Source organism: Dryobates pubescens, chromosome 2 (genome assembly GCF_014839835.1).
Source record: "Dryobates pubescens isolate bDryPub1 chromosome 2, bDryPub1.pri, whole genome shotgun sequence".
In the NCBI taxonomy this organism is placed as follows: domain Eukaryota; kingdom Metazoa; phylum Chordata; class Aves; order Piciformes; family Picidae; genus Dryobates; species Dryobates pubescens.
The window spans coordinates 27,094,057-27,119,356 of NC_071613.1; the positions used below are offsets into that span (position 1 = coordinate 27,094,057).

The window sequence follows — 25,300 nt, forward strand, 5'->3', positions numbered from 1 at the left end:
CTGAAATCGTGTTGCTTTTTCTTGAGACTCTGTAGTGGTATGGGGCTGAACTCCATATCCTCTAGAGCACTTCAGCAGTAAGAGTGAGCCACAGGATGGACTTGGGAAACTCTGAGCAATTCCCAGTTCCTTTGTGAGTTCAGAAGGTAATTTCATGTACTCTGTTTCTCTGTTCTTCTTTCCCAATATGACAATAAAGTTTCACAATCTGCTTCAACTTAAGTCTGTTAATGTGTGTGTGGTGATCAGGTCCACCAGTGACGGCAGCCAAGCAGGAAAGCTTAGAACGTTTAATATTTCTTAGATTACTTCTTGAAGCATCTGTACTCAGTTGTAATGCTGTGCATGTCTTAAGCATATTTTTGAAATGGGGCAGTAAAGGGGGTTTTGTTTTGGGTTTGTTTGTTTTTGTTTGGGTTTTTTTGTGTTGTTTCTGTGTGTGGTTTTTTCCCCCCCCCCCCCCCCCCCATGTGTGGGATTTTTTGTTATTTGTCTGGGGGGGAGTGGGGGTTGGATATATAAATATAGAAGTGAAATGGCTGGAGAGCAACATAACTCATTTTGATTCTTTTTTTGTTTTTTTGTGGTTTTTTTTTCTGGTTTATGGTAGGGAGGTGAAGAGCATGCCCCTGCTCCTGCTGGTCTGGTATTCCTTGGTAGAACTTGTGGGAATGGTGCCTTCCCTGTATTTGTTGAAAAATCTCTGCTGGATGAGAGAATGGAAGTTTGAGTTAACTTTTTTAATTCTTAATAAATTATTTTGACATAATTTGTCTGTTACACAAGTTCAAGAGGAATGGAAAATAGGTGTTTCATTATAAATCATGATTTCTTTAGGTTCTACTTTTTGTCCTTTTCAATGTCAGCCGATCTGTTGCTGCTAGTTTTCTGTAGCAGCCAACTATTTAGTGGTATACGACATGTAAGCCTTCAATTGCTATTTATTTGTTTCAAAATCTCTTTCATAGCCTTACATTAAAGGTGAATTAGAAGGGACCTCAATGGATAATTGAGTATTATGTGATGAACAAATACAGTTTACTGTGAAATTCACCTTATAATGAAGGTACTAAAATTCCTTTTCTATTTGTATATATATTTTTTTTTTCATATTGTGAAAGATCTAATAAATAGATTTTTTCCAATTTTGGAGGTAGCCTTCAATATGACTTTCTCCTTTTTGTAGTCATTGCTCCAGAGCTGTTCACCTCCCTAAAAAACAAAACAAAACAACACAACCCCAACAAACAGTTGCTCATTTGATTCATTAGATTTATTATCTTTGAGGGAATATGTGTCTTTGGTTTTTATTTTTTTCTGTTTGTACTTTAGACCTAAAGAGTTAATATAGATTTACACATTTATAGACAAACTGCAATCCAAATTAATTTGGATTATTTTGCTGCAGTTACCTTGTGTTGCTTAACTTGTGCAGTGGTAATGTGGATAGCCTAAAAGGGCATGTATAAGAGTGGAAACAACATGTTTTCTTTTAGTAAGAGAAGGGCTCTGAATGATGACTTCAGCCTTGCAGCAGATGTCCTGTGAAACCTGCCTGCCGTTTATTGTGGTGCTAGGCCTTTGTTTTCTTTGTATACTAGGATGCTTAATGTCTGAGCAAATATACTGTACAGCTTAATCTGTAAATGGCTTCTGCATTTTGTGAGTTTAAGGATACACTGCTGGTGAATCTTTGAGTGTCCTTAATGTCTGGTGAGCATATCTGCCTGCAGGGTCTTTGCCCTTCATTTTTCTGACTTAGATAGCAAAAAATCTGGGTCTATCAAATGGATCAGTTTGAGCGCTTCAGTCTTCACAGGATAAAAGAGTGGTTTACTTTAATTGCTCCTGCTGTTTAGTAAAGATCTTAACATTAAGGTATTTCCTTTGGTTTGGGTCTATTTCAAATGAAGTCAAACAAGTGAATCCAGTAGTTCTAGTCTTACTGCACTGTTTTGCCTGCCTTGAAGATAAAAAATAACAGCCCAGATGAGGAATATAATTTTTCTGTCTGGTTTGTGCACATTCAGTACTTAGAGACTTGTCTCCTCAACCATCGCAGAGTAGTTGAGGATGAATGACCTCAGCTGGGAGTACCTCAACCACTGGAGGTCCTCTTGTTCAACTTGCTGGTCAGGCAGGGTCACCTAGAGACAGTTGCTCAGAAGTATGTCCATATGGGGTTTGAATATCTCTAACAACGGAGTTTTGGAAGAAGCAGCTTTGGAATTGTTTCCAACTAAGCTATTATAGAGAGGGTTAGTGGCTGCCCTTTTGCATTGCAGGTGCAGAGCTCCCAAGTGACAAATAGGTGTGTTTGAACTCTGAATTCACCAAACACAGTTCTCATAGTTGGCTACCATGGTGACTAAAAACAGACTTAAAAGGTCATCCATGAGGAAAGCATATAAATCCAAATGGATGATGGTATTTGAACTTGCAGGGTAAGCTTTCAGCTGAAATACTTAAAATTTAGAACAACCACCTTACCGCTTCTGTGTGGTTTTGTAATAGTATCTCCATTTCTTTTGAGGAAGGTTTAAAGCATAGTCATCTAGGTTTGGTGGTTGCTTTCAAGGCTTCAGCTAGAAGTATTCCACTATTAGAAGTTTCTAAAGCTGAGTAGTTTCCACTGTCTGGAAGAAGGAAACCTTACTACCAAATTTCGCAGAGCAGGAGTGTGCCAAAATCATGTGAAGATATTGACGTGGCTCATCTATTCTGTTGTTCTTCAGAACGATTTTCTGGACATCTGAATGCCCTACCCAGGATTCTTCAGCATTACTGTTTCAACAATGAACCTACAGAGGCCACAGAGGAAAATAAAGTTGCTTTTGTCGTATGTCCTCTGTTCTCCAGATGTTCCATGCCATCAGGGAAGGAGCAGGGGTCAGCAAAGTATTGCAGTGGGTACTGCTCCCATGAGAGTTGCACTACTCTAAGTTTTAATCGAAACAGGAATGTGCAGTGATCAGCATGAAAAGTCTGGTTGTGGGGCAAGTAACCTTTATTTTTTGTTGGAAAAGTTTCCCACTGAGATCATCTGACATGAAATTGTGGCAAGTTAACTTCTATTTTTATTAGTTTGCTAGGAAACTAATAGACATTCAGGTTGCTAACAGTGGGTGTTGTGTTTTCTCATGCTTGCCCCCTTCCTCCTTCCTGCAGGCATTTTTATAGGGTAATATATATTTTTTTTTAATTTGTATTTTTAAATCAGAAAAGCCTTTGGTAGCAACTTATTTTCTATAGTATATGGTTGAGCATCCAGCACAATGGTTAACAAATTTTCTTTTTTCAAGTAATTCTGTATGTTCTCTCCGCCTTGATCATAAGTGATTTTTAGAAGGGTAAAGAGAGCAAAGATAGAATGCATGTAACTGTATGGGTAGAAATCAAAAGGAATTTTTTTTCTCTTCTCTTAGCTCAGAGGTTAAAAAAAGAAGTTTATTTTTTAACCTATTGAGGTATTATGGAAGTGGATTTCCCAGGAATTACTTTTTTTAACTACAGGTTTTTGATAAGGAAACCAAATCTGTGTGGCTGCTTTTTAAAATTCTGGGGGAACTTATGAAAGAGCTTATCTTGCAGCAATTTGAGGATCCTGTAAATTACCAGTATCTCAGATGACCTTCATTCCACTGGCAAAGTCACAGACAACTGATTTTAAAACCTTAATGCCCTTAGGAGCAGGTATGTCATATTTCACAGAGCCATGTAAGTCTGTCACATTCTCTCTTCAAAATTTTAGTTCCATGATAATTTTTTCTCCCTTTGATTTTCAAAAAGTTAGTCAGCTCCAGTTCATCTATGGCAGTGGAGTACTGTCTTTTCATATATTATTTTTTGGCCAGTCCCATGTCATGGAGCAGAGAATGCAGGACAGATGCTTCACGCCTGGCATACTCAGCTGTTCCTGAGAATAAAACTACTACGTGCGACTGGCAAGTACTGCTTGAGGCAGCATGTGTTAGATGTTAATGTGTGACGTTTTTGTCCTTAGTAACTCAACTGGCTCTACTCATTCATGAAGGAAAAAAAAATACAGGAAATGTAGGCAATTTAATTTCTGAATTTCAAGCTGCTGTTTATAATAATGTATTTATCACTTCAAAACTCTGCATCTACGTGTAAAGTACCACTGGTCAGTGTACAGAGAGGTGGATGAGGAGCATGGACTGCCAGCCAGGTTATTAGAGTACATGAAGCTGCAAGCGATTGAGTTACAGTGGCTTAAGAAGTTCCTGTCTCCTCAGCTGAGAGTTTTACTGCCACTGAGCTGACATGCAGCTCAACTGATCATACATGCCCTACCAGACCACTAAAAAATATGCTAAGTCGTTTTTTTATGCTAAGTTGTTTTAATTACTGCAGGCACGGGATAAAGGGGCAGTCACTGGCAGACTCTTTTTCTGGGTGGTGCAGCCAGTTGTGGTTGTCTCAGCATAAGAGAATTATGAATTTTGATTCCTTAATGAATTGCAATGGCCTTAGAAGCAAAACGCTTATGTGAGTCTCTGGATTTTTTACTACCAGTTCATCTCTGCTGATAACACAATGCAACAGCATTTTGCACTAAGTCTGCCCTGCTGAAACATAGCTTCTTTGGGTTCAGAGGTGCAGGATGATCAAATAAATCTCCAGTGAGGAGATATTTTATGCATCTACAGTACCTTAAATAATTTATAATTCTATATGCTGTAATTTTATTTTAAGTTCAAAACCTGTTTTCCCAAAAGACCATTCTATTCCACCTTACATCTTTACTGGGATTGGATGTTTGCTGAGCTATGCTACTAAATAATACTGAAGTGCCTTGTAATTGCACACCTAGCTATCCATGTGTTTTGTAAAATTGTTCCAGGGAAGAATGACAGTATTGTAAATAACATACTCACTACAAATGCAGGATTTATTTATCTTAGATTTGATGCATTTCTGAAGAAATTAGTTTTTAAATGTGTTTACTCTTCATAAAGAAGTCACAGGCATATCAGCATGATTGACTCCTTTCATTGAGGTGATATAAACAGAAAAGCAGTAAGTACATTGGTAAAATGATAAGATACTGAATTTTTGATGTTTGATCAAATATTCATGTAGAAATAAGTATGCTTTTTGTGGGTGGTTTTGTTTTAATTAAAAATATCTTTCTGAGGATTATGTGTGTTTATTTTTGTGCTCTTTGTATATTTTATGATATTCCTTCTGGGCATTCCACAGGGAGACTTTACATGCAGTATTGCTCCTGTTTACAGGCAGTTTGCTGGAACTCCTGGTCAGTCATATAGGTTTTACCCTACCATTAGTATTTCTGTGGGTGGTCATTAATGAAGCTGTGTGAAAGAACCCAAACTCATAGAGTGCTGAGCAACAAAGTGTCAGTGCAGTGGCTGGGTAATACGCAGGAAAAAGGGACAGGTCAAAAGAAAGAGTGGAAAAAGCCCCTCTGGGTTAGGTAGGCACTGAATTAGATGGCAGTCTGAAAACGATCACCTTGATTTAGGATATGGAAGCAATTAAATAACATGTGGTTGCTTGAGGACAAATGATGCAGACTATGAAATGCAATTTTTGTTCTGCACCTGTGAACTTCCAACATGCACATTCATTTTGAAACATCTGCTGAGGTGTTTTTTGTCCTTTACAAAGCTAACTTTGGGGTAGACCTCATTTGTATTTGACTGTTGGAGTACAGTTTCAGGAACAGATATGTATAATTCAGGATGGTTTTGAATGTACGTTTCCAGGAGACCTTAATCATCCTTTTATTAAACTTAATATTTTATGTATAAAAGCACTGACAAAAAATATTTTCCCTTATTTTTTAAAGCTACACAGAGTGAGGAGCGGCTGTGTGCATTTAAGGACCCATATCAGCAGGACCATGGAATCAGTGAGAGCCGAATCTCCCAGGAGAATGGCACAGTTTTGTGTATGAAAGGTAGTACCTGCTATGGACTTTGGGAAAAAACACGTGAAGGAGAGGTACATCTTGTAAAACAAGGTATGTAATGCTCCATTGTGAAGTGCAGCAGCTTTGTTACTCTCTTCGCTTCTTTGTGAGCTAGCCAGCAGACAGGAAAATGCACAGCTGCAAAGCTGGACCATTCACTTGTGCATTGTACAAATGCATCGTTTTTGACTTCCCATTGGGCAATCTTAATGTGTAAAGAAAGTTTGTCTGAAATAAGTGACTTTTTAAAAAAACCCAAAGATGTCAATGCACAGCTGAAGGATGAAACACACAACTGTTTGTTATTTAGGATGTCCAGAGGAAGATGGCTTGCTTGAATGTATCTCAGTATATATATATATTAATCATAGAACAATAAAATGCTTTAAGTTGGAAGGGACCTTTAAAAGTCATCTATTCCACCCTCCCCACAAGGATCAGGGACATCTTCAGCTAGATCAGGTTGCTCAGAGCCCCATCCAACCTGACCTGGAATGTTTCCAAGGACGGGTCTTGTGCCATCTTTCTGCACAAACTGTTCCTGTGCTTCACCACCCTCATTGTTAAGAAAGTTCATCCTTGTATCCAGTCTAAATCTGCCCTCTTCTAGTTTTAAACCATTAACCTTTGTCCTGTCATAGCAGGCCCTGCTAGAAAGATTGGCCCCATCTTTCTTACAGGCCCCTTTTAAGTACTTGAAGCATGCAGCAAGGTCCCCCCCACAATCTTCTCCAAGCTGGGCAACCCCAACTCTCTCAGCGTGTCTTCACAGGAGAAGTGTTCCAGCCCTTGGATCATTTTTGTGGCCCTCTTCTGAACCCATTACAATAGGTCCATGTCTTTGTGCTGAGGGTTCCAAAGCTGGATGCAGTACTTCAGGCAAAGTCTCACTAGAGCAGAGTAGAAGGGCAGAATCATCTCCCTTGACCTGTTGGCCATGCTTCTTTTGGTGCAGCCCAGAATGCAATTGGCCTTCTGGGCTGCAAGTGCACATCGTTGGCTCATGTGAAGCTTTTTGTCCACTAGTACCCCTAAGTCCTCCTCTGCAGAACTGTTCTCTATCCCAGCCTGAATTGATGTTGAGGATTGTCCCAATCCAGATATAGGACTTTGTATTTGGCTTTGTGGGACCTCATGAGGTTCACACAGCCTCATTTCTCAATCTTGTTGAGGTCCCTCTCACAAAGGAAATTGCAGCTGTAGCACGGAACTGTCAGATATCACTATCAGTCTGCTGCTATTCTTCAGGAAGGGTGATGGTAGAGAAGAGTGAAGGGACTTGTGGTTGCTGGAGAAGATTTTTTATTATCTTTTTAATGGATTCTACTGTTGGTTACGTGGATACAAGTTGATGTAGTGTAAGTCTAAATGAGAACTTGTATTTACAGATGTCCTCTGCAGTTGTATTCAGTGTTGTTTCATGTTGTTGGTCTGGTAGTCTGCTGGAAAAAAGCTGTCTGGCTGCTCTCCTCTGCCTCTCTGCTGCCTCTTTTCCTTCAGGCATTTGTACATAAACAAAGTTTAACTGCCATTGACCATACTTGGGAAGGAGCAGTTGTTGCAGGGAGAAAGGGCCTGCATTAATCAAGAAATAAATTGTTATCCTGTAGAAGGTCCAGTGATGTTGATAATGGGGAAGGACAGAATTTTTAGAAATTGCACAAGAAGCACCAAGCTATAGATGCAGGCTTGTAGTCTGTCTTTAAGGCAGGGACTAGTCACAATTTCATCCAGAATGTGGGCCAGAGGCTGGTAATCTTGTGTCTGGTATCAGAGAAGTGGGAAATGGCATACTTCTGCTTAGAAGGCTCAAGCGTTCAGGTTGTGTCATATTGAGGTTTACAGCTGGGCATCTCTGATGCTGGCCTTCATCACTACCTGTGTTTCTTTAGCACATCCAAGGAGAAGTCTGAAAGAAATTCTTCACGTTTTGGTACAGAAGATCAGTGAAGTCAGACAAGACAATTATGATAATTATTTTCATCCCATTCTATAATGTTTTAATGAGGAAATGTATGGATTTCTATAACTGTGTTTAGTTGTCCCTGCAATAGAAATAATGCTATGCCTCCTTTGAAAAGAATTCTTTCATTCATCTCTTTCTGCAGGTTGCTGGTCTCGCATAGGAGACCCACAAGACTGTCACTTGGAAGAGTGCATAGTTACAACTACCCCTTCCTTGATTCAGAATGGAACATATCGCTTCTGCTGCTGTAGTACAGACTTGTGTAATGTCAACTTCACAGAAAATTTTCCACCTCCTGATCCTACTGATACAACACCTTACAGTAAGTCTTTAAATTTTTTTTAAACCATGAAATGTCAGAGCAAAGATCCTTCTTTCCTATAAAATGTGGAACCTGTCACACTTCTGTTTATGCACAACTGAAATGGCAAACAGAGAAGAGCTTTCACACACAAAGTTAATCATATTTAGATATTCCACTGTGCTTTGCAAAGAATGAGTTAGATGCTTACAAGGGAATTGTTCCTATAGGCAACTGCTGAATGCAGATTGCCTTTTCGGGGATGGCTTCCAATCTTGGGCGCTTTGGTATTTGGATGCCTGACTTCAGAAGCCTGTAGGGGATGTTCAGGAAGATTCTCTCTAAGAACAGGCCAGTAAGTTCATTAGCATTATGGTACCTTTGAAAAGGCTGGCCTATCTCTTCAGTCATGGTTCACAGATAGCTTTCAGTGGTTGAAGCAGTCTTACATCAGGCTGTTGACATTCTCTCCAACGTCTCACATTGCTCTGAAATCTGACTTCTTTCTTTTCCGTAAGACATTAGCTTTGGTAAAATGTTCAAAGACTAGTTGGAGCAATGTAGTTTTCTTCCAGATTAGATTATCTGTTATTTATTATAAAATCAGCATAGCATATGGAATCAGACCACTTAACCTCATGTTGCAGAAGCAAGATCATAACTAGCAGACACATTGTTATGCTGTGTTCCAAGACCTTAAGAACCTGTAAAGAATGTGGAAAAGAAACTGACTAGAGGCAGCTATGTAAGTGGAGGTACAACTATTTTTGTATGTCAAGAGCTATCAATAAGTGTTCTGTGAACTGAAGATGTGTTTAACAATGATGTTATTTGAATTAACTTTTAAATGAAGATACTGATGCTTTCAAAAGCAGCTGTAGGGTGGAGTCGTCTTAAGCTATTTTGGTCAAAATGAGAGCTTGGCATGCCAAAAAAGGTCACAGGCTTTTCAGGCTTTTACTGGGCAAGAGCATATGGTATAAATGAGTAAAGAAAGTTGGTAAGACCTAGTGCCTTTGGGCTGATAATACTATTTGTAAAAACAGTAAACAGTCACCATTTGGAATCAGTGATGAGCTCAGCACTGTGCAATGCAGAACTGGTGCTGCTTGATTCTGGTACTGGTCATCTGCTTGGGCTCCCCAAATGTGACTGAAGTTAGTTCTGTGCAGGGGATTTAGACAGGAGGGAAAAAAAGTTGTAAAGATAATTCTTTATCCTTTCAAAATAGGAAGGCAAGATTCCAACAAAATTACTTGTACTTCTTCAAGGGTAGAAATAACAAGCTGAATTAGTTCAGTTATTGGGTTATAAGATCTTCAAATAGTTTTTAAGTGGAACTTTTAATACCGAAAGATCTAGCTTAACTTGCAAAGTGGGAGGGAAAAAAAAAAAATCAAATTTGCAACACAGTCCTTAATTCTCCCTGCTGTAATTGAGTGCTACAGTGTGCATTTCTGCTGTCTCAAACTGCTTTATGCTATTTTGTCACCTTTCATTTTAATAATAATGCAAATTTTACTTTAGGCATAAGCAGAGTAGGTCACAGCCTAGTACAATTGTCTAGCTTTGACTAGGTTAAGAGATGAAGATTGACCATTCCAGCAGTGAGGATGGCTTCATTTGCCACTCTGGTGGTTTATTGTGTAAAACTCATACTGCTGCATCTGACAGAGATGGGTCTTCTGCTTGTGCAAACCCCATATATGTGCAGCACTCTGGAGGTAGAGAGAGGGTGTTCTAGAAAGCTACACAGGTACAAAAAGAGGGAGGCAACAGCACACAAATCCCTGCAAAAGTACTGACTAGGCACTGCATCCTCCACAGTCATTTTCCCTGCCTCTTGACTCCTAGAACTCATCTTGGTGCTGTAAGTTTCAGTTTTGCCACCTCAACATTGAGGACCGAATTCTTGCTTTGGCAGTGTTAAATTTTTATGTAATTGTTGAGAAGCTTTGAGATACTACTAGATACCTTACTTGGGCACTCTTCCAACATTCCTATTAACATTATCAGAATGCTTTAAGGACATCAAGCGTAGCTGCACAGGCTGTGGCAGTCTGTATTACCATACCTTTTAGATTATTGAATTGAATGCATCACACTCATATGAGGAATCTTCTGCAGAAGAACTGTCAGAGCACTATTTCATCTACGTTTTTGATAAGGCATTAAAGATGTTGTACATTGAACAGCTCCTGAATGACAGAAAGTAAGGTACATGCCCTCCTGTAATTGTATTTATGATCCTGTAAATTTCAAGCAGGTGTGACTAGTGTATGGTTAATTATGTGAAGCCTGATCGATTCAGCCAACAATTAACTATTTTGTAAATGTTTTTCTGCTGATTTCCAGGAACATGGCCCAGAGTAAATCGTTCCTGGAATAGTAAGCTGCAGTTCAGCTACTGTTTAAAAAGGAACAAAATGAAAACACTGCTGATGAACCTAGTCAGTCTAAAACAATACTGAGGAAAATTGTGGGTGTTTTTTAAAAAAAATGTTTCCTTGCAGCTATGTGAAGGATCTGTGGAAACTGCAGGCTAGTGTTAGGCTCTTGAGCTAAATCTGTTCTGAAAAAGAGTGGAGGAATAAAAAAAACATTAGGCAATACGATCTTTTGGTTGCAGTTTTTTGTAGAGTAGTAAACAATAGGGTATTGCAAGACATAGGCTGTAAATGATGCAAAAAGACTAAAAGGAAAAGAAATTAAGATCTTAATAAATCTTAGGTACAACAAAATATTGTCGTCATAAAATATAGTAATTATTCTCTTTAATACGAGACTCAGTTTTGCTGTCATAGTTGTCTTTTAGGGTGTCAAAACACATTTATCTTGCAACCATACCCTGTGTACAATGGAGTACCTTTTTTGTTTGGTTGGTTTGTATTTGGCCAGAGCATAAATGTGGAAAAAACCCATCCTATCTTGTAACAAAGCTGTTATAAAAATAAGAAGTAAGATTAAGGACAAACAGGGTTTTTAATCCTTACTGCTTGGTAATGTGAACACGCTAATTTGAAACAGTCATACGTCTGTGATAATGTTGTTCTCTTCTATCTCAAAGATAATCCAGACAGATTTGTGTAGTTACTGACTGCTAGTTTCCCTAGGCAGAGTTTTGTAAATGCTGTAGTGTGAGGTGTACCTGGAGATAGTGAGATGAAGAGGCTGGAAAATGGTGTTTATTTCAGATCTGAAGATTTGCCTCTGAAGTCTGAGGCTACTGCAGTGCAGAAGTTCAAAAACAATCTCTCATCTTCAACCTAAGTTTACACTTTGGTGGGAAAATACACTTTCTTATGCTTTGCCAAATCACTCATGGATAGATTCATTATTCTTTCATCTTCTGTTTCAAAAAAAAACCCAAACCAAAACCAAACACAAAATACCCCAACAAACAAACAGACACAACACACACACACAACCCCCAAAAATGTTATGTATATATACCTCTTTCTTAACCTAACCTGGAGAGTGCTAGCTACAGCTTCCTGGGTAAATGTTTTGAAATGTGTGTTTGTACTGTTGGCTTTGTCGAATATTTATTTTGAGACTTGTTAAATATCTGCATCTTATGACTACAGAATGCTTCCTAAATTCTGAGACTGTTTAGAAGACCAATTAATTAGTTATACAATCATTCATAATGGCCAGATAGGTAGATAGATTGCTGTAATGAAACATTTACATTAAAATAACATCAAGATGAAAGCAACAAAGCTATTTTTTAATTTTTTCCCCCTCAAGGCTGCATTCCTGGCACTGCAAATAAATTAATCTCGCAGCAAGTGAGTTTTAAGAATATATTTCTGCATGACAGGTGATGTATTTGCATGATATATGGAAAAATTCCCTGGCAGCAACACTTGAGCATTACTAGCAAATATTATTGTTGAAATGCTGTAGGGTTTTCTCCTCCTAACAACAAATGATGGCTGCAACATTTTAGAAGATTTAGAAACACATTAAATAAGAGCACTGAAATATGGATGTAAAGAAGCCATCTCACACAGTAAATGAAGTTGGTATTTCTTTCTTCTAATGCACTGACAGGTTTATCCTTTAGGTGTGTCATCCTGACCTTTCTTTGTTGGCTTTCTTGCTACATATATAAATTATGTATGTAAAAAGTCTGTGTGACTCACAGAATTCTGTGGAAACTTTGAAGAAAACTACCATTTGGGGGGTGGGGGGGGAAAGTAATTATTAGTGTATGTGGTTGGGTCAGGTTAATTAAGGTAGTAATGGGCAGTTAGCTATTGCTTTTGAGAGGTAGCAGTTAGACTCATGTTGCTGTGGGCGCATGGCCCAACTCCCACTGAAGTTGAATTAGATCATGTCAGGCTAATTTTGGAACAACTGCTCACTCTCAGTTGTTATCCTGAACTGCTTTTTTTCTGGAGAGCAGCATCCAATATTAATTTATAATTGAAATGCATTTACTTCCACTAGGTTCTGCTTGCACTACCTTATTAGCTAGGTTTTTGTCCAGTGTTGGAGGTCATCTTTCATTTCTGATCTGCCTAATATCAGAAAACACTCTGTAAATAACTGTTTCTTGCACTACGTGGTTTTTTAAGATGATTTGTATGTATAGCAAAGAAAATCTGCAAGGTGGCAGATCTTCTGCCTTGAAAGATGGCAGCAGGACAGATTACATGAGGATTAAAACTTGTACCCTTGAAATGATAGGGAATCAATCAGGCACATCTTCCCTTCAGGGAAGAGATATAGCATTGTATGCTATATTGTTAATGTACCATCATTATTTTATAAGGCCAGGGAGGAAATACTAAGGCAGTAATAAAGGGCTCTGTCTCCCAGGAATTCATTTTGGGATACTGTAAAAATGAAGATGCTGAACTACTGAAGGTGATACAGATGAATGTGCCTGGAGATTTAGAAATATGTATCTGTGTGAAAGAGATCATATGTGGAGAAGTTAAGAGCAGGGAAAAACAAAAAGTGGGGATTTTCTTGGAAATAATTATTTTAAGATATTGAAACAAGGATGAAATATTTTGGATTTTTGGCCAGCTATTGATGAGTGTGTGTTTTCCTGAACTTCAAGTTGCCTCTCTGTCTGAAATTCAATGCATGTTTGAAAGGAATTCTTGTTTTATTTATCTTTGCTGTTTATTTGGTTACAGGAAATTAATTAACTGTGGAAGGGGTTGCGACACAGGGTGCACATTGCTACAAATACTTAGTGATAACTTTTTGGAAGTGTGCTAATTAAGACTATTTCTACTGTTGTTGCAAGTGAGGTGATAGTGTTGTGGATTAATGTAGAGGAGAAAAAAGTAGAAGTGAAATGAAGTATTAAAGCAATTGATACAGAAGCTTATATAGAAATTCACATGAAAGCCTTAGTTTCTCTAGAATCAGTGAAAGGTTTTTCAAGTCACCCAGGATAACTGGTACTGCTTGTTGAGTAACTTCAGTTCAGTGATCCTCATTAGAAATGGATATATCAAGACCAAAATCTCTTCAAGATTGTTGGTAGCAGCATTGAATGTTTTAATTTTCCAAGACATCATAGTCTCCTGAGATTAAACTTGCATCTTTACTGAACTTAAAAGTAAAGCTTTGATGTGCAATTGGAGTCTGAATATGAAATGTTAACTGAGGCAAAGCCTGCTTAGACTTAAAACTGTACACATAATTTTTTTTCTCTTGCACAACCATGTAATCAGGAACATGAAATTGGGAGAGTTTTACTTGCACTAAGATTGAAATGCTTTGGAAATGTTTTAATACTTCTGTTATGCACCAAACCCACAGAATCCTAAAAACTGTGTTAAACAAAATAAGAACAGATATAGTTATTTGAAAAAGGAGGAATATTTCAAATACTACTTCTACCAAGAAAAAACAAGTACACACAACAACAACAAAGAAACATAACGGTTTAGTGGTGTTTTTGCTGTTGTTTTGGTTTTATTGTTGTTTGTTTGTTAATTTAATTTTATAGAGTACATTTCCTATTGCTTTGTAAAACTGCTTTTGGCAGAGCTGCACAAATTGCAGAGCTGTACCAACAGGAATTAGGACTCTATACTGACCTGGAGGCTTGAGAACAAGGATCTTTGCAAAGTTCTTTAAAAAAAAAAATAATCTGTTGAAATCTGATAGCTTTTGGGATGCAGTGTGATATTTTATCCTTATCTTGACATTGCAGTATTGTGTTTATGAAGTAGTAGAGCTATAACCACACTTAATTTGAGAGGGCTAGAAATACTTAGAGATCTCAATTCAGGTATATGTGAATGTAACTTTTCTCTTACTCTTTTGATATAATTGCCTGATCTGCACTTTTGTAATTTTTTAAGTGTCCTGTGCATTTTTAGTAGTACACAGCAAATATGTGATTCAAGTTTAAGCTCTAGAATGAAGAAAGGAAACATCAGCTTTCTGAAATATAATCTATGATATTTGCTGTGTTCAGTAAGAGTAAAAATGTACATTTTAAGCCAACTACTATCTGTAAATAGGTCACTCAATTCTTTCATCATGTGTGGTTCTTGAGGCACTAATTTGCATCTCTGCTGGAAATTAGTTGCTTATAGTTAGTATGTGTTATGCACTTCTAAGAGTTTAAAGATCTGCAAACATCTTTGGGTAATACAAATACAGTAAATATATTATTTCCCTTTACCAAAAATGCTTAATATTTTCTGACTTTCATATTGTTGTGTAATAAATTCAATGCCATAAGTAGATATCTGTGGTGATAATACACACTGGGCCTTTATTGTGGATGCCATATAGACACAAGGTAAAAGCAGATACAGCTCATAACAATGGGACTCTTTCAGAATGCATTAGTGGAAAATGGGACTGCAAATGAAAAGGTAGTAGATAAGGAATCGGTTTTCCTCTTCTCAAGGCAAAATGGAGAACAGGCAAGGATACTATGCTTTTTATTTCTTTATTCAGATGCTACAATATGCAGTGTAATACATGTATACGAGGTATGCAATATCAGCATTATTCTAAACAGGTAATTTGAGAAATAGGTAGGAGCTCTCTGGAAGCAGACTGACATATCAGTATGCTTTTTGGGGACATTCTAGACTGACAGGCTTTCTGATGTGGTAGTAGTAATGGGGCTCTAATTCCACTCACCCCCAAAATTTAAAGATTGGGTGCTGTGAATTGTAGCACTTTGCCATGAGTTAAGACTACACTGCCATAGCAGTATGCTAACTGAAGTAGCTAAGATAACGTACATTGTAGTCATTACCAAGGAAAATGAAAACATTGTTTATGTTTTGTGAATGTTCAACTAGTCTGTGTCCCTGTTCTTTTTCAAACAATATTTATTTTCACATCAGCTTTGTTGATATTCCTCTTTTCCTGCCTTGTTGTGCTAAAGGCTCCTTGCCGTGAGCAGGAGTGGTAGAGCTGGTTGTGTGCAGGTTTCTCCACCACTGCAGCTCCTGACAAAGGGCATTAGCTTCAAAGTGCTACAGCGGTATCTCCCTGGGCATGCTGGAGATGCTAGGCTCGCTGAGAATGCTGCCCAACATAATCCCCTTTCTCCTGCCACATTACCCTGGTAGCGTTCCTCATATTTGATTGTTAGCATGGCTCTGCTCTCCTTTTCTTTATCAGTGCTGAAATGACTGGAGTTAAGATTAAAAGGAATGAGAACTCTGCAAAGGTCAGTTATAAAGCAATGCTAGGTGCTGGCCAGCTGCTTCTAACAAATTCCCACCCCCATCCCATCACTGTTTTTGTCTGTCCCCAGTATAGTAATGGTGAGAAAGTCTTTGTCTGCAGGCTACTGACACAGTAAGAGGCAGACTTGAAACTGGAACTGGGAAGTGCAAAGCAAAAGATCTTTTATAAATATTGGATCTGTTACTGGCTGTTCAATATATTATTAAGCTCATCTGTTCTGAATAGTGTTTAGATCATGGAAAACCTTTTATGTTGAGGGGTTGTTTTTTTGCTCCATGATTAGACATTTTTAATATGCATCACTTGTTTCTGTCCTATGTGCTAGGCTTCCTGACAGAAATTTGGTCGTATATCATGATTTTGTCCAACATGTTTTACCCCCTTGATTTTGGAACTGATTCAATTTAGAAAGAAAGTTGTAGGTTCTTGGTATTTGACATACACTTAAAATAAGCCTGTTAGCCCAGCTGCTTTGCAGTCTTACCTAAATTGCATCCATAGTTCAGCACGATGGAACTTGGCCTTCTCAGAGGAGACTGAAAGTCCAGGCAGGTGATTAAAAGCTGTTGACTCTTCAGAGCTGGTCATTAATCACTGGTCCTTTTTGAGCCTTTTTTGGTAATTTTTTTTTTCTGTGTCTGGAAAATACTGTGATCCTGAAAATCTGAAGCATTACTTAACCCTGATTTTTCACTGCTTTGTGATACAGTGTACAGAGCATCTTCAAAAAGGACCTTATCTGGAGATAAATGATATTTCCATCTGGCACAGTCTTATGTGCTTTGGTTAAAAAAAAAAGCATTTGGTTTTTAACAATGTAATAAGTTGCATCTAAGAATAACTTGAATTGCTTGTAGACAAAGCATTTAAAACAGATGACATTGTGTCAGTTAGATGCCAGGCAGCTCCTGCAGAGGCTGGTGTAGAGCATGCTGTGAGTAGAGAGCCACACTGCCCCTAAGTCAGGAGGCAAACGGTGCAGGGCAGGACCATGCCAGTCCAGCTGCTGGGTTGCATCTGGCTTACAGGCACTGCAGTCAAAACCTGAGCTCAGGACTGTTTGTGCTTGTGTTTGTATATATGCACTACATGCTTGTTGTTTGTGATTTGGTTTATGTTTACTGCTTTCACTGCTGTGCTGTTGGAGCATCTTCTGTTGGAAGTACAAAAATGGTTAGGAGCTGTACTTGATATAAGCTACAGTTTCTCTTTTCCTCTACCATATCAGACAAAGTCTCTGCATGCAGATGAGTACTGAGGATCAGGGTTTAAAATTAAAATACAAAGAAAGGCTTATGCCTTTTTTTATTAATAAAGTCAGTGGCAAATTCAGCTAAGTGCCTCAGGTGTTTGAATTGTGAAACTATGACAAACTGCATGAATGTGAAGTTTTTTAACTGGGCATCTAGCTCCTGACATATCATCCTGGCTATAGAGGTCTCCGTTATTTCTGAAGAGCTGAGCTATCAGGGCGGTTTTGAAGTCACAGAGATCTTTTGGCTTTCTGACTAACAAGAACTGTGTGCTTGAAAAACACAGGGGAAGCAATACAAACAGGAAAGCCTTGCATCTGTGTGTTCCTGGTCATGTTACTACTGATAGTTGCAGGCTTTTTCAAAGCTGACACTTTCAAGACCAAGTAACTGCTATTGTTGCTATCCAAACAGGAGGTGATTACAGTTTATTCACTCAAATCTTGATGAAGATTCCTGTCAATGTATTTGTACTACTGAAAGGCCTTCAAGCAAACAGATTCAAGTTGATAACAAAAGTCTATTTACATTTGTATTGGTTCTATAACAGAAAAAGCTTATAGTTGTTAACAGGGCAAATAAGGGGGGAAGGAAATTCCTGAAAATATAAGGAGACATAGGGGGAGAAGAGTTCCTTAGTCCACAACGACTCTTTGGACCCAGCTATTCAGCCAGTTTTTTTACCCACCCATCCAAGCCATAAGCAGCCAATTTCTCCAGGAGAATGCTGTGGGACACTGTGTAAAACGCTTTAGTAAAGTCCAAGTAAACAATATCCACAGCCTTTCCCTCATACACTAAGGGGGTTGACTTGTCAGAAGGAAATCAGGTTTATCAAGCAGGACCTTCCTGAACCCATGCTGCCTGGACCTGGTCAACCTGGTTTCCCTGCATGTGCTGCTTAATGTCACTGAAGACGATCTGTTGCGTGACCTTTCCCAGTCAGACTGACAGGTCTGTAGTTCCCCAGATCCCCCCAAAATGACAAAAGAAACAAAACCTGAAAGGTAGATATCTGAAGTGCAGCATACACAAATCGGTTGTATTCTGACTGCTGTTCCATTTTTCTCCATTTCTGTTCTCTGAGGATATAATTTCAGTGAGTAAGGCAAAATAAATGAAGCTGAGCCACAGTGAATTCATTGGCAATGTTCTTCCTCTGAATGCAGGTTCAGACACTGCTGCTCTGCGATGTTATGTGAAAGCTTGTTGCAAAATAAAGCATGGAAACCCACCAGAAGTCACTGATAAATCACCATATGGAAAATATTTAAACTGGGTTTTGAAAGTTTTTTAATGATCCTGAAGAGTACTGAAACTTCTCTGCCTTTGTCAACACTGTCAGCAGATCAATCAAGTATTTGTTAGCTGAGCAGACAAAGCTGGGAAGTGTCCACCACCACACATAGATTGGAGTGAGCAAAGCACTGTACGCATCTATGTTAGCCCCTCCCAGCTGTGGAGCCATTCATAGCATCTTTGGAGCAAACTAGAAATGCTTGTGGGTGAAACAAATATAGACTGTAAACCAAAAGCATTACACATCTCCTGAGCTCTATGCCAGGAGCTCTGGGAGGGACACTGTCCACAGGCTTCACGGCTAATGCAAACTGCTTGCACAGGCACACCCTTTGGAGGGTTACATAGGAGACTTCTTATGTCCAGCACTACAGGAATAGAATAGAATAGAGTAAACCAGGTTGGAAGATCATCACCTTCAAGATCATCACATCCAACCTATATATATATATATAGTTAGTGTCCAATGGCAGTGGGAGAGAGTGCATCAAGGGAAAAGTTTTAAACTAATTTGACTGTATAGCTCAGATTGTTAACGTTCTGTTTCCTGGTTTTGTTCAGATCAGTGAAATGTCTGAGTATTACAAAAAATACCATTATTTTAATTACAACAGAGAACATCAAGATTTACTGTGAGAAAGTTTTCATAATAGTCTTGGGGTGTTAGATATTTGTTATGAAGACAATACTAATGAAATTTTACAAATGGGGAAAACTCATGAATTGTAAATTACACTGAATATTCCTGAATAGACCAAGTGAGTACGGTACCAAAGACATCAGTCTGAACACTTTCGCTCAACTGAACTTGATGCTACACTGAGCTAGTGTGTAGCATTGTAATCTATAGTAGACAACACAGAGCAGGGAGTGGAGGTGAGCCCAGCATTTAGTAAGAGCCTGACTGTGTGGTCAACATCTTATGTTTGTTGCGGAGCAGAAGTTTCCTCTAGTAGGGAGGAGTGCAGTACTATATATTTAATTAGCTGCGTTCATATACCGCCTCAATGTTCATCAAAGACATCTTCATTTCATGTCTGCACATTGTCATCGTATCTTACAAGTAAGTTGGTAGGTGAGCATAGACTGGTAAATGTGGAGATTTTTCTAGGAACGTGTGTAAGAATTGAAATGCTCACATTTCACCATTGACAGTTTCTGCTTAAGGCAGGACCTGGTGAACAGCATAGCACCTTCAGTGCTACGGTGATGCTAGAAGCATGTAGTGGATTTGTTCACTGCATTAAAGTATTTGTAAGAGTTGTAATGGGTTATGTTAGTGTTTTATTTCCACACTGGCCCGTGTTATGCTGGAGCCCTGGAAATGAGATTGGAAGATAGACTTTTCCATTTGTTCTAGACTACTATAAAATGAAATAGTAACCAGGTAGGTGCTGTTAGCTGCAGGTTTTATTTTCTTCTCCAGAAAGTGTTTTTTAAGCATCACTGAAATTGTTTTGAAAAGAAATACTGAGAAGCAGAACTCTTGTCTGACAACAATGCTAGGACAGTACCTGCTCAAAAGCATAACTTATATGATTACCTGCAAATTGTTACAAGGGATAAGCAAGGAAAGCAAGCATAAACCCAAACACCAACCCATAGTGCATGCTGAAAATGTAAAGTTGATTGAAGTCTTCCCTTTCATTTGGCAGTCGTGTAAAGCCTTATTCGTGTCCTGGTTATGTATTTTCATTTTAATGGAGCATATAGAATTGCATGTTCCTAAATCTGATTTCTTGTAAAAGTAGCATGAAACTCATGGGCAAAAAATTTCAGAATACAATTGATGGAGGATGTCTCAATTTTTGGATGACCAAACAAGTATGCATTAAAAGCATACACAGTGTCTTCAGTGAAACCTATAAATGCTTTGATGGTGCCCGGTTGGGAACCAGAAGAGTCATTTGAAAACCCTGGCTATGAATAGTTCTGTTTTGTGACACATTAAATCAGGAACACCTGTCAGAAAGGAGTCAGTCTCCAGCTTAATTGTATTCTGTTGTTTCATGAAAAAATTTTCTGTTTCTTTAATGAGACTTGGGATTTTTGCCATTCATTTAACAGGATTTCATGGTACACTCAGGATTTGAGTAAATCAGATTGACAGAAGCCTTCTTTGTATTTATTTTTTTAAAGGCTGCTTTTCCCATTCTGATTTCTATATTCTTCATGTAAATAAATGCTTTGTGAAGGTACCTATCTCAGTCTTGCAGTTTAATTGTACAGCATCATTAAACTAGCTGAAGCTAATACCCAATGCTGTGATAACTTCAGGGACTGATTTAAGACATTTTTTTATTACTTTAACAATATGTTTAAAGTAGAACAGTTACAGAAGTGGTATCACTCAATATGTAAAAGTTTTATTTGGTCTGTGAAGTTAACCTAGCAGTTGTACATATTCTAACATCGTTAGCAAATCAATTTCACAGGATTATGAATGTCTCACTGTAACCTATTCAGATTTGTGTTGAAATGTTTAATCCTGATTAGAAACAAGTTTGTTACTGTAGGGCAGACAGAACATGTTCTACAGGTGAAGTCAGCTGTATTTCTCATATACCCACAGTGTAACACAAATTGATAGCTTTGATACCAGCCTCCATATTTGACTGATGTATATTTGTTTTGGCAGAGTGATGCCTTAGATATCATCCTGCCTCCCCTCTCATGGTCTCTCCCATTGGCTTTCATACCCAGTTTCCTGTTCAGCATAACCACAGTTGTACAGTACAGCTGTCAGGGCACTGCTGGGCTGGAACAGGCACCTGGGAGTAGGAGGCCTGGGAAGCTTGAGCTTGTGCTGCAAGAAATGAACATCAAACAACATCTGTATTTTATCTGAAATCAAGTACTTAGATCTGTAGAAGGATTTTGCATAAGTGCAAACTAAGGATTACTGTTTATCATTATTGCCTTTTTCATCTTCATGCTATTTTAAAATAATCAGAATAACCTTTGAAGTTAGGCAAGGTGCTGGTTTTGCCATTATATAACTGGCTAACATAAAGCACAAAGAGACAAAGTAACTTACCTAAGATCAGGCTGTTGATATCAGAACCAGAAACAGAACCCGAGTTTCTCTTTGCTTTGTATTTCAAGTTCTTGAAAATTGTTCTTTCCTTTAGGGGGAAAAAAAAAAGCATTTGCACATGTATAACATATGAACTTGTGTGTCCTCATACAAGATGAAGTTACATGTGAGGAGAAGGTGATTCCAACTGATGCCTCAGAAAGAGAAACTCTGTGTCAGTGGAGACGATATCTTGCTCACCTCACTGACTGCTCACCGTGCCTCTTGTCTGCTCCTGACTGCTCTATTGGGTTTGTCAGATTTCTTCAGCCATCTCTGTCCTCAATTTCCTTCTGCTTAAGGGTGTCCCTAAATAGATGTACTTGATATTTGTGAAGTAAATTGAGAAGGAGGCTCTTCCTGCCCAGAAGCCTGCTGAATCTCCTTTTAAGCAAAGGTAGGAACAGAGGAACATAGCCCTTGCTAAGGTGTCTTAGCTGAGGAGGGACAGCTTTCAGCAGGAACCAGGAGAGGTTCAACTGCTCTTGCTGGCATGGACACAGTGGATTGCAGCAGAGGGAGGGCAGCGTCTTCACTGATGACACTGTGCTGGATGGGAGCTGAACAAGAAAAGGGGGTGTGAGAAAGAGACAGAGATGCTGGTGCTGCCTGAATGAGAGTGCATAAGATCTCAAGGAAAAGAAGGGAAGATGCTGTTCACTGTGTTTCTCAGGGAACCTGGAGCAAGATAGGAGAAGGATTTTTGGCTAGCCCAAACTTTCTGTTTCATCACTCAGTTCATACAAAGTGATTTCATCTGGGAAATACCTGGTACAACCAACCAGTATTATGTTAGAAGATGGAGAAAGAAAATTATTATTCTTATCTTAAAGTTGTAAAGGACTTAAAATAATTTTGAAATCCTAAAAGGAGAACCTGTTAAAAAAGTAGAAATTATATGGCCATGTAGAGAAGACAGCTGGGAAAAAGAGGAGAGTATGAGGGAGGATTAATGGGAAAATAGGGCATGTGCTTTCGTGTTAGACTTTGTCCATCTGAACAATGATAGGAAGAGCTGGAGCAGATGCATTCCTTTTGGAATACCATGGGTGTTATTTGAACTGGCATTGGCCAAACAAATGCAATCTTTAAAAACCATGAATGTTTCTAAAATGTCAAACAGGTTTAACTTGCATCTCTGTAGCACATGCCTTCAAATTTAATATTTCAAAGTCTTTTACATACAAGAACATAGAATATACTGAGTTGTACTGAAAGTATGGAAAAATGAATTAAAGTAGGAACACCTAAGTTTTAGTAATAAAGTATTTGCTATGCTCGAGGTTTAAAGTATTAAGCTGATTTAGGACATGAAATCTGAAGTAATAGGATATAAACCAGAAGTATGAAAAAAAGGTTTTGCCAGAATTCATTTGCACCCTATCTGTATTTATCATGGGTTTTTACTTGAAGATGTCAGTTCCCTAAAATTGCGCTGTAATTCAGATTTTGTTGCGTGGTGAGGGAAATTGTTTTGGAGTAAGCCCCTCATACAATCAGGTCCATTAAATTAGTTCATTTTTCATTGCCTGTTGCAGAGTTTGACAGGAAAAAAAAAAAATCCTGAACCTCAGTTGGAGGTGTGCGGCTCTATTGACTGGACTTTAGATCCCCGTGTGCCCCCGGCGCAGAACGCTGCAGACAGGAGCAGCGTCAGCGCTCTCTGTACGGCTGCTGTCTGCGTGGCCAGGCGCGGGCTCCCGCCACTCCTCTGGGGTGCACCCAGCGAGCGCATGCTAGGGCAGGCCCGGGCACCCTTCGCCGCATGGGCTTGGCGTCGCCTTCCCACTGAGGAAACTGCTGGCAAGGGTGGGACAGACCTTTGTAGGAGCGAGGGGATCATGACATTACTGGGGTTTGGGAGTCTGGAAGACAGGAAAATGCAGGCACGTGGATCAGAGCTGCCTTTTAGAGAAGGTTTGGAGGGGTCTCCTTGTTTGATCACCCACATACAAATAGGTGTCACAGTGTTTTGATATCTTTTGGGCTCTACTTTTAGTGCCTGAGATGATTACAAACATGAAATAGCTATTGAGCCTGTTAGTTTTAAAATAGCTTAAAATAGCTTTAAAGAGACTTTCTGAAGTATTTTTTTCCATTGCAGCATGTGCATTTTTTGACCCAGTGTTTTTACAGAGGGTGGGGGAGAGTGTGTTATTATGTTAAAGCTGGTATTACCATTTAGTGTGGTAAGGAGAAAGTCCTGTTGGTGCAAGATCAAGAGAAGAGGATAAGGTACTTTTTTTTTCCTCAGCCTTTTTATTAAAAAAGTTTTTCTGACTTTTATTTCAGTGTAGAAGATGTTCCCGATACGTATTTAAATGCCCACATTTGCTTTGCATTGAGCTTTTGAAAGTAAGTTTGAGGTATACTCAAATGCAATTTACCTATAGGTAGTTTGCCTACAGTCTCTGTAGTAACCAAGTATATGGGGAACTTCAGAAAGAGAATTTATTTTTCAGGTTGTTTTTGAATTGCTATTCATTTTACATACATCATGATTATAGGGGTCTGTTCAGTAAAGTTACAATTTACACTAAAAATGCCCAAACTCACAGAAGAAAAGGCAGAAGGAGAAGCTGTTGGGTTATTTTTTTCAGCTTCAGCTCAGGAATTACTTGTATACAAAAGTGTCAGGCTGCCAGTTTACCTCTCTGTATCAAGTCATCAAGGAAAGAGCTGTTAGGAATTGCATAACCCACTTCTCTGCCAAATAAATTACCACACATGATTAATTTTTTGAGTTTCGTGTATTAGGGCTGCCTTCTGTTCATCACAAACAAAAAAGGCAAATCTAATACCCACAGTCTGGCTCTTGATTAGGTGCTTGTTGGAAGCCAGTGCCCTTGCAGAGGACAGAGGCACCAGAAGGGATTCTACCTGGACACAGGGGCAATGAGGAAGCCCTCCTCTTCTAGAGCAAATGCAGAAAGCTGAAACCCAAATGGTGCTTTCTGACAGCAGGTTTTTTAAAGAGAGGTTTTCCTGCTGAAACTCCCTCACTTCTAGCTGTAGCAGGATTCCTCTGGAGCATGTTATGGAAAACAAATTTTACAGCCCCAGCTGTAGAATATTTTGAAGGATTTTCTAAGGAGGCAGATGGGATCTGTGAAGCATCATTGCCCGGTCATGATGTTATTGAAAGTCTCATGAGAGTGTGGTGCTTTCTTGCAGCCCAAGTTCCATACATCAGTGTGATTATGTCAAAAATGAAATAACATTTTTAGCTCTTCTGATGTGGAGAAAAACGTTAGAGGTTACGTCTTAAAGGACACTTAATGACAATAAGTATATAAGATTTTATGGAAAAAGTTAAAAATTGGTCAAATATGATAATGCTAAATGCAAAGTGGAAACGTATTGGTGACTGTCTAAATCTTTCTTTCAAATAATGGAATGACTGGAACTAAGTGCAAATTTTCTGCTTCATCTAAGCCAGTAGACTAGAAACTAGGGATTTATGCTTAAGTCCAGGGAAAACATCCATTTTCAGTTATGAAAGAAAATTGCTTTAGGGTTCCTGGTTGGCAGGCTTATTTTGTTAAAGAATGTTGCACCATATCCCACAGAAAAATACAAATCCTATTGTGCGTGAGTAACAAGTGCTCAGTCTTCCATAGAGGTCCTCTTGATAACTATATTGTGCATTTAAGTGCCTTCAAAAATTCTGTGTGAAACAGTGTTCCTTATCTTAACTTTGGTTTAAGTATTGAAGGTGTCATACTGAAAGGTATCGGGCATTTACATTTTATACTGTCTT

The 25,300-nt window shown here is 38.7% G+C and overlaps 1 protein-coding gene across 2 annotated transcripts in view; it reads left to right on the top strand.

Moving 5' to 3' along the window:
• Nucleotides 1-25,300, top strand: part of BMPR2 (bone morphogenetic protein receptor type 2) — a 101,427-nt gene that overhangs the window by 49,671 nt on the left and 26,456 nt on the right. For both annotated transcript variants that reach the window (XM_009896493.2, XM_054172879.1), the window contains exons 2-3: nt 5,834-6,007; nt 8,065-8,244. In XM_009896493.2, the coding sequence (XP_009894795.2) occupies nt 5,834-6,007; nt 8,065-8,244 (354 nt within the window). The remainder of the gene's footprint in view (nt 1-5,833; nt 6,008-8,064; nt 8,245-25,300) is intronic.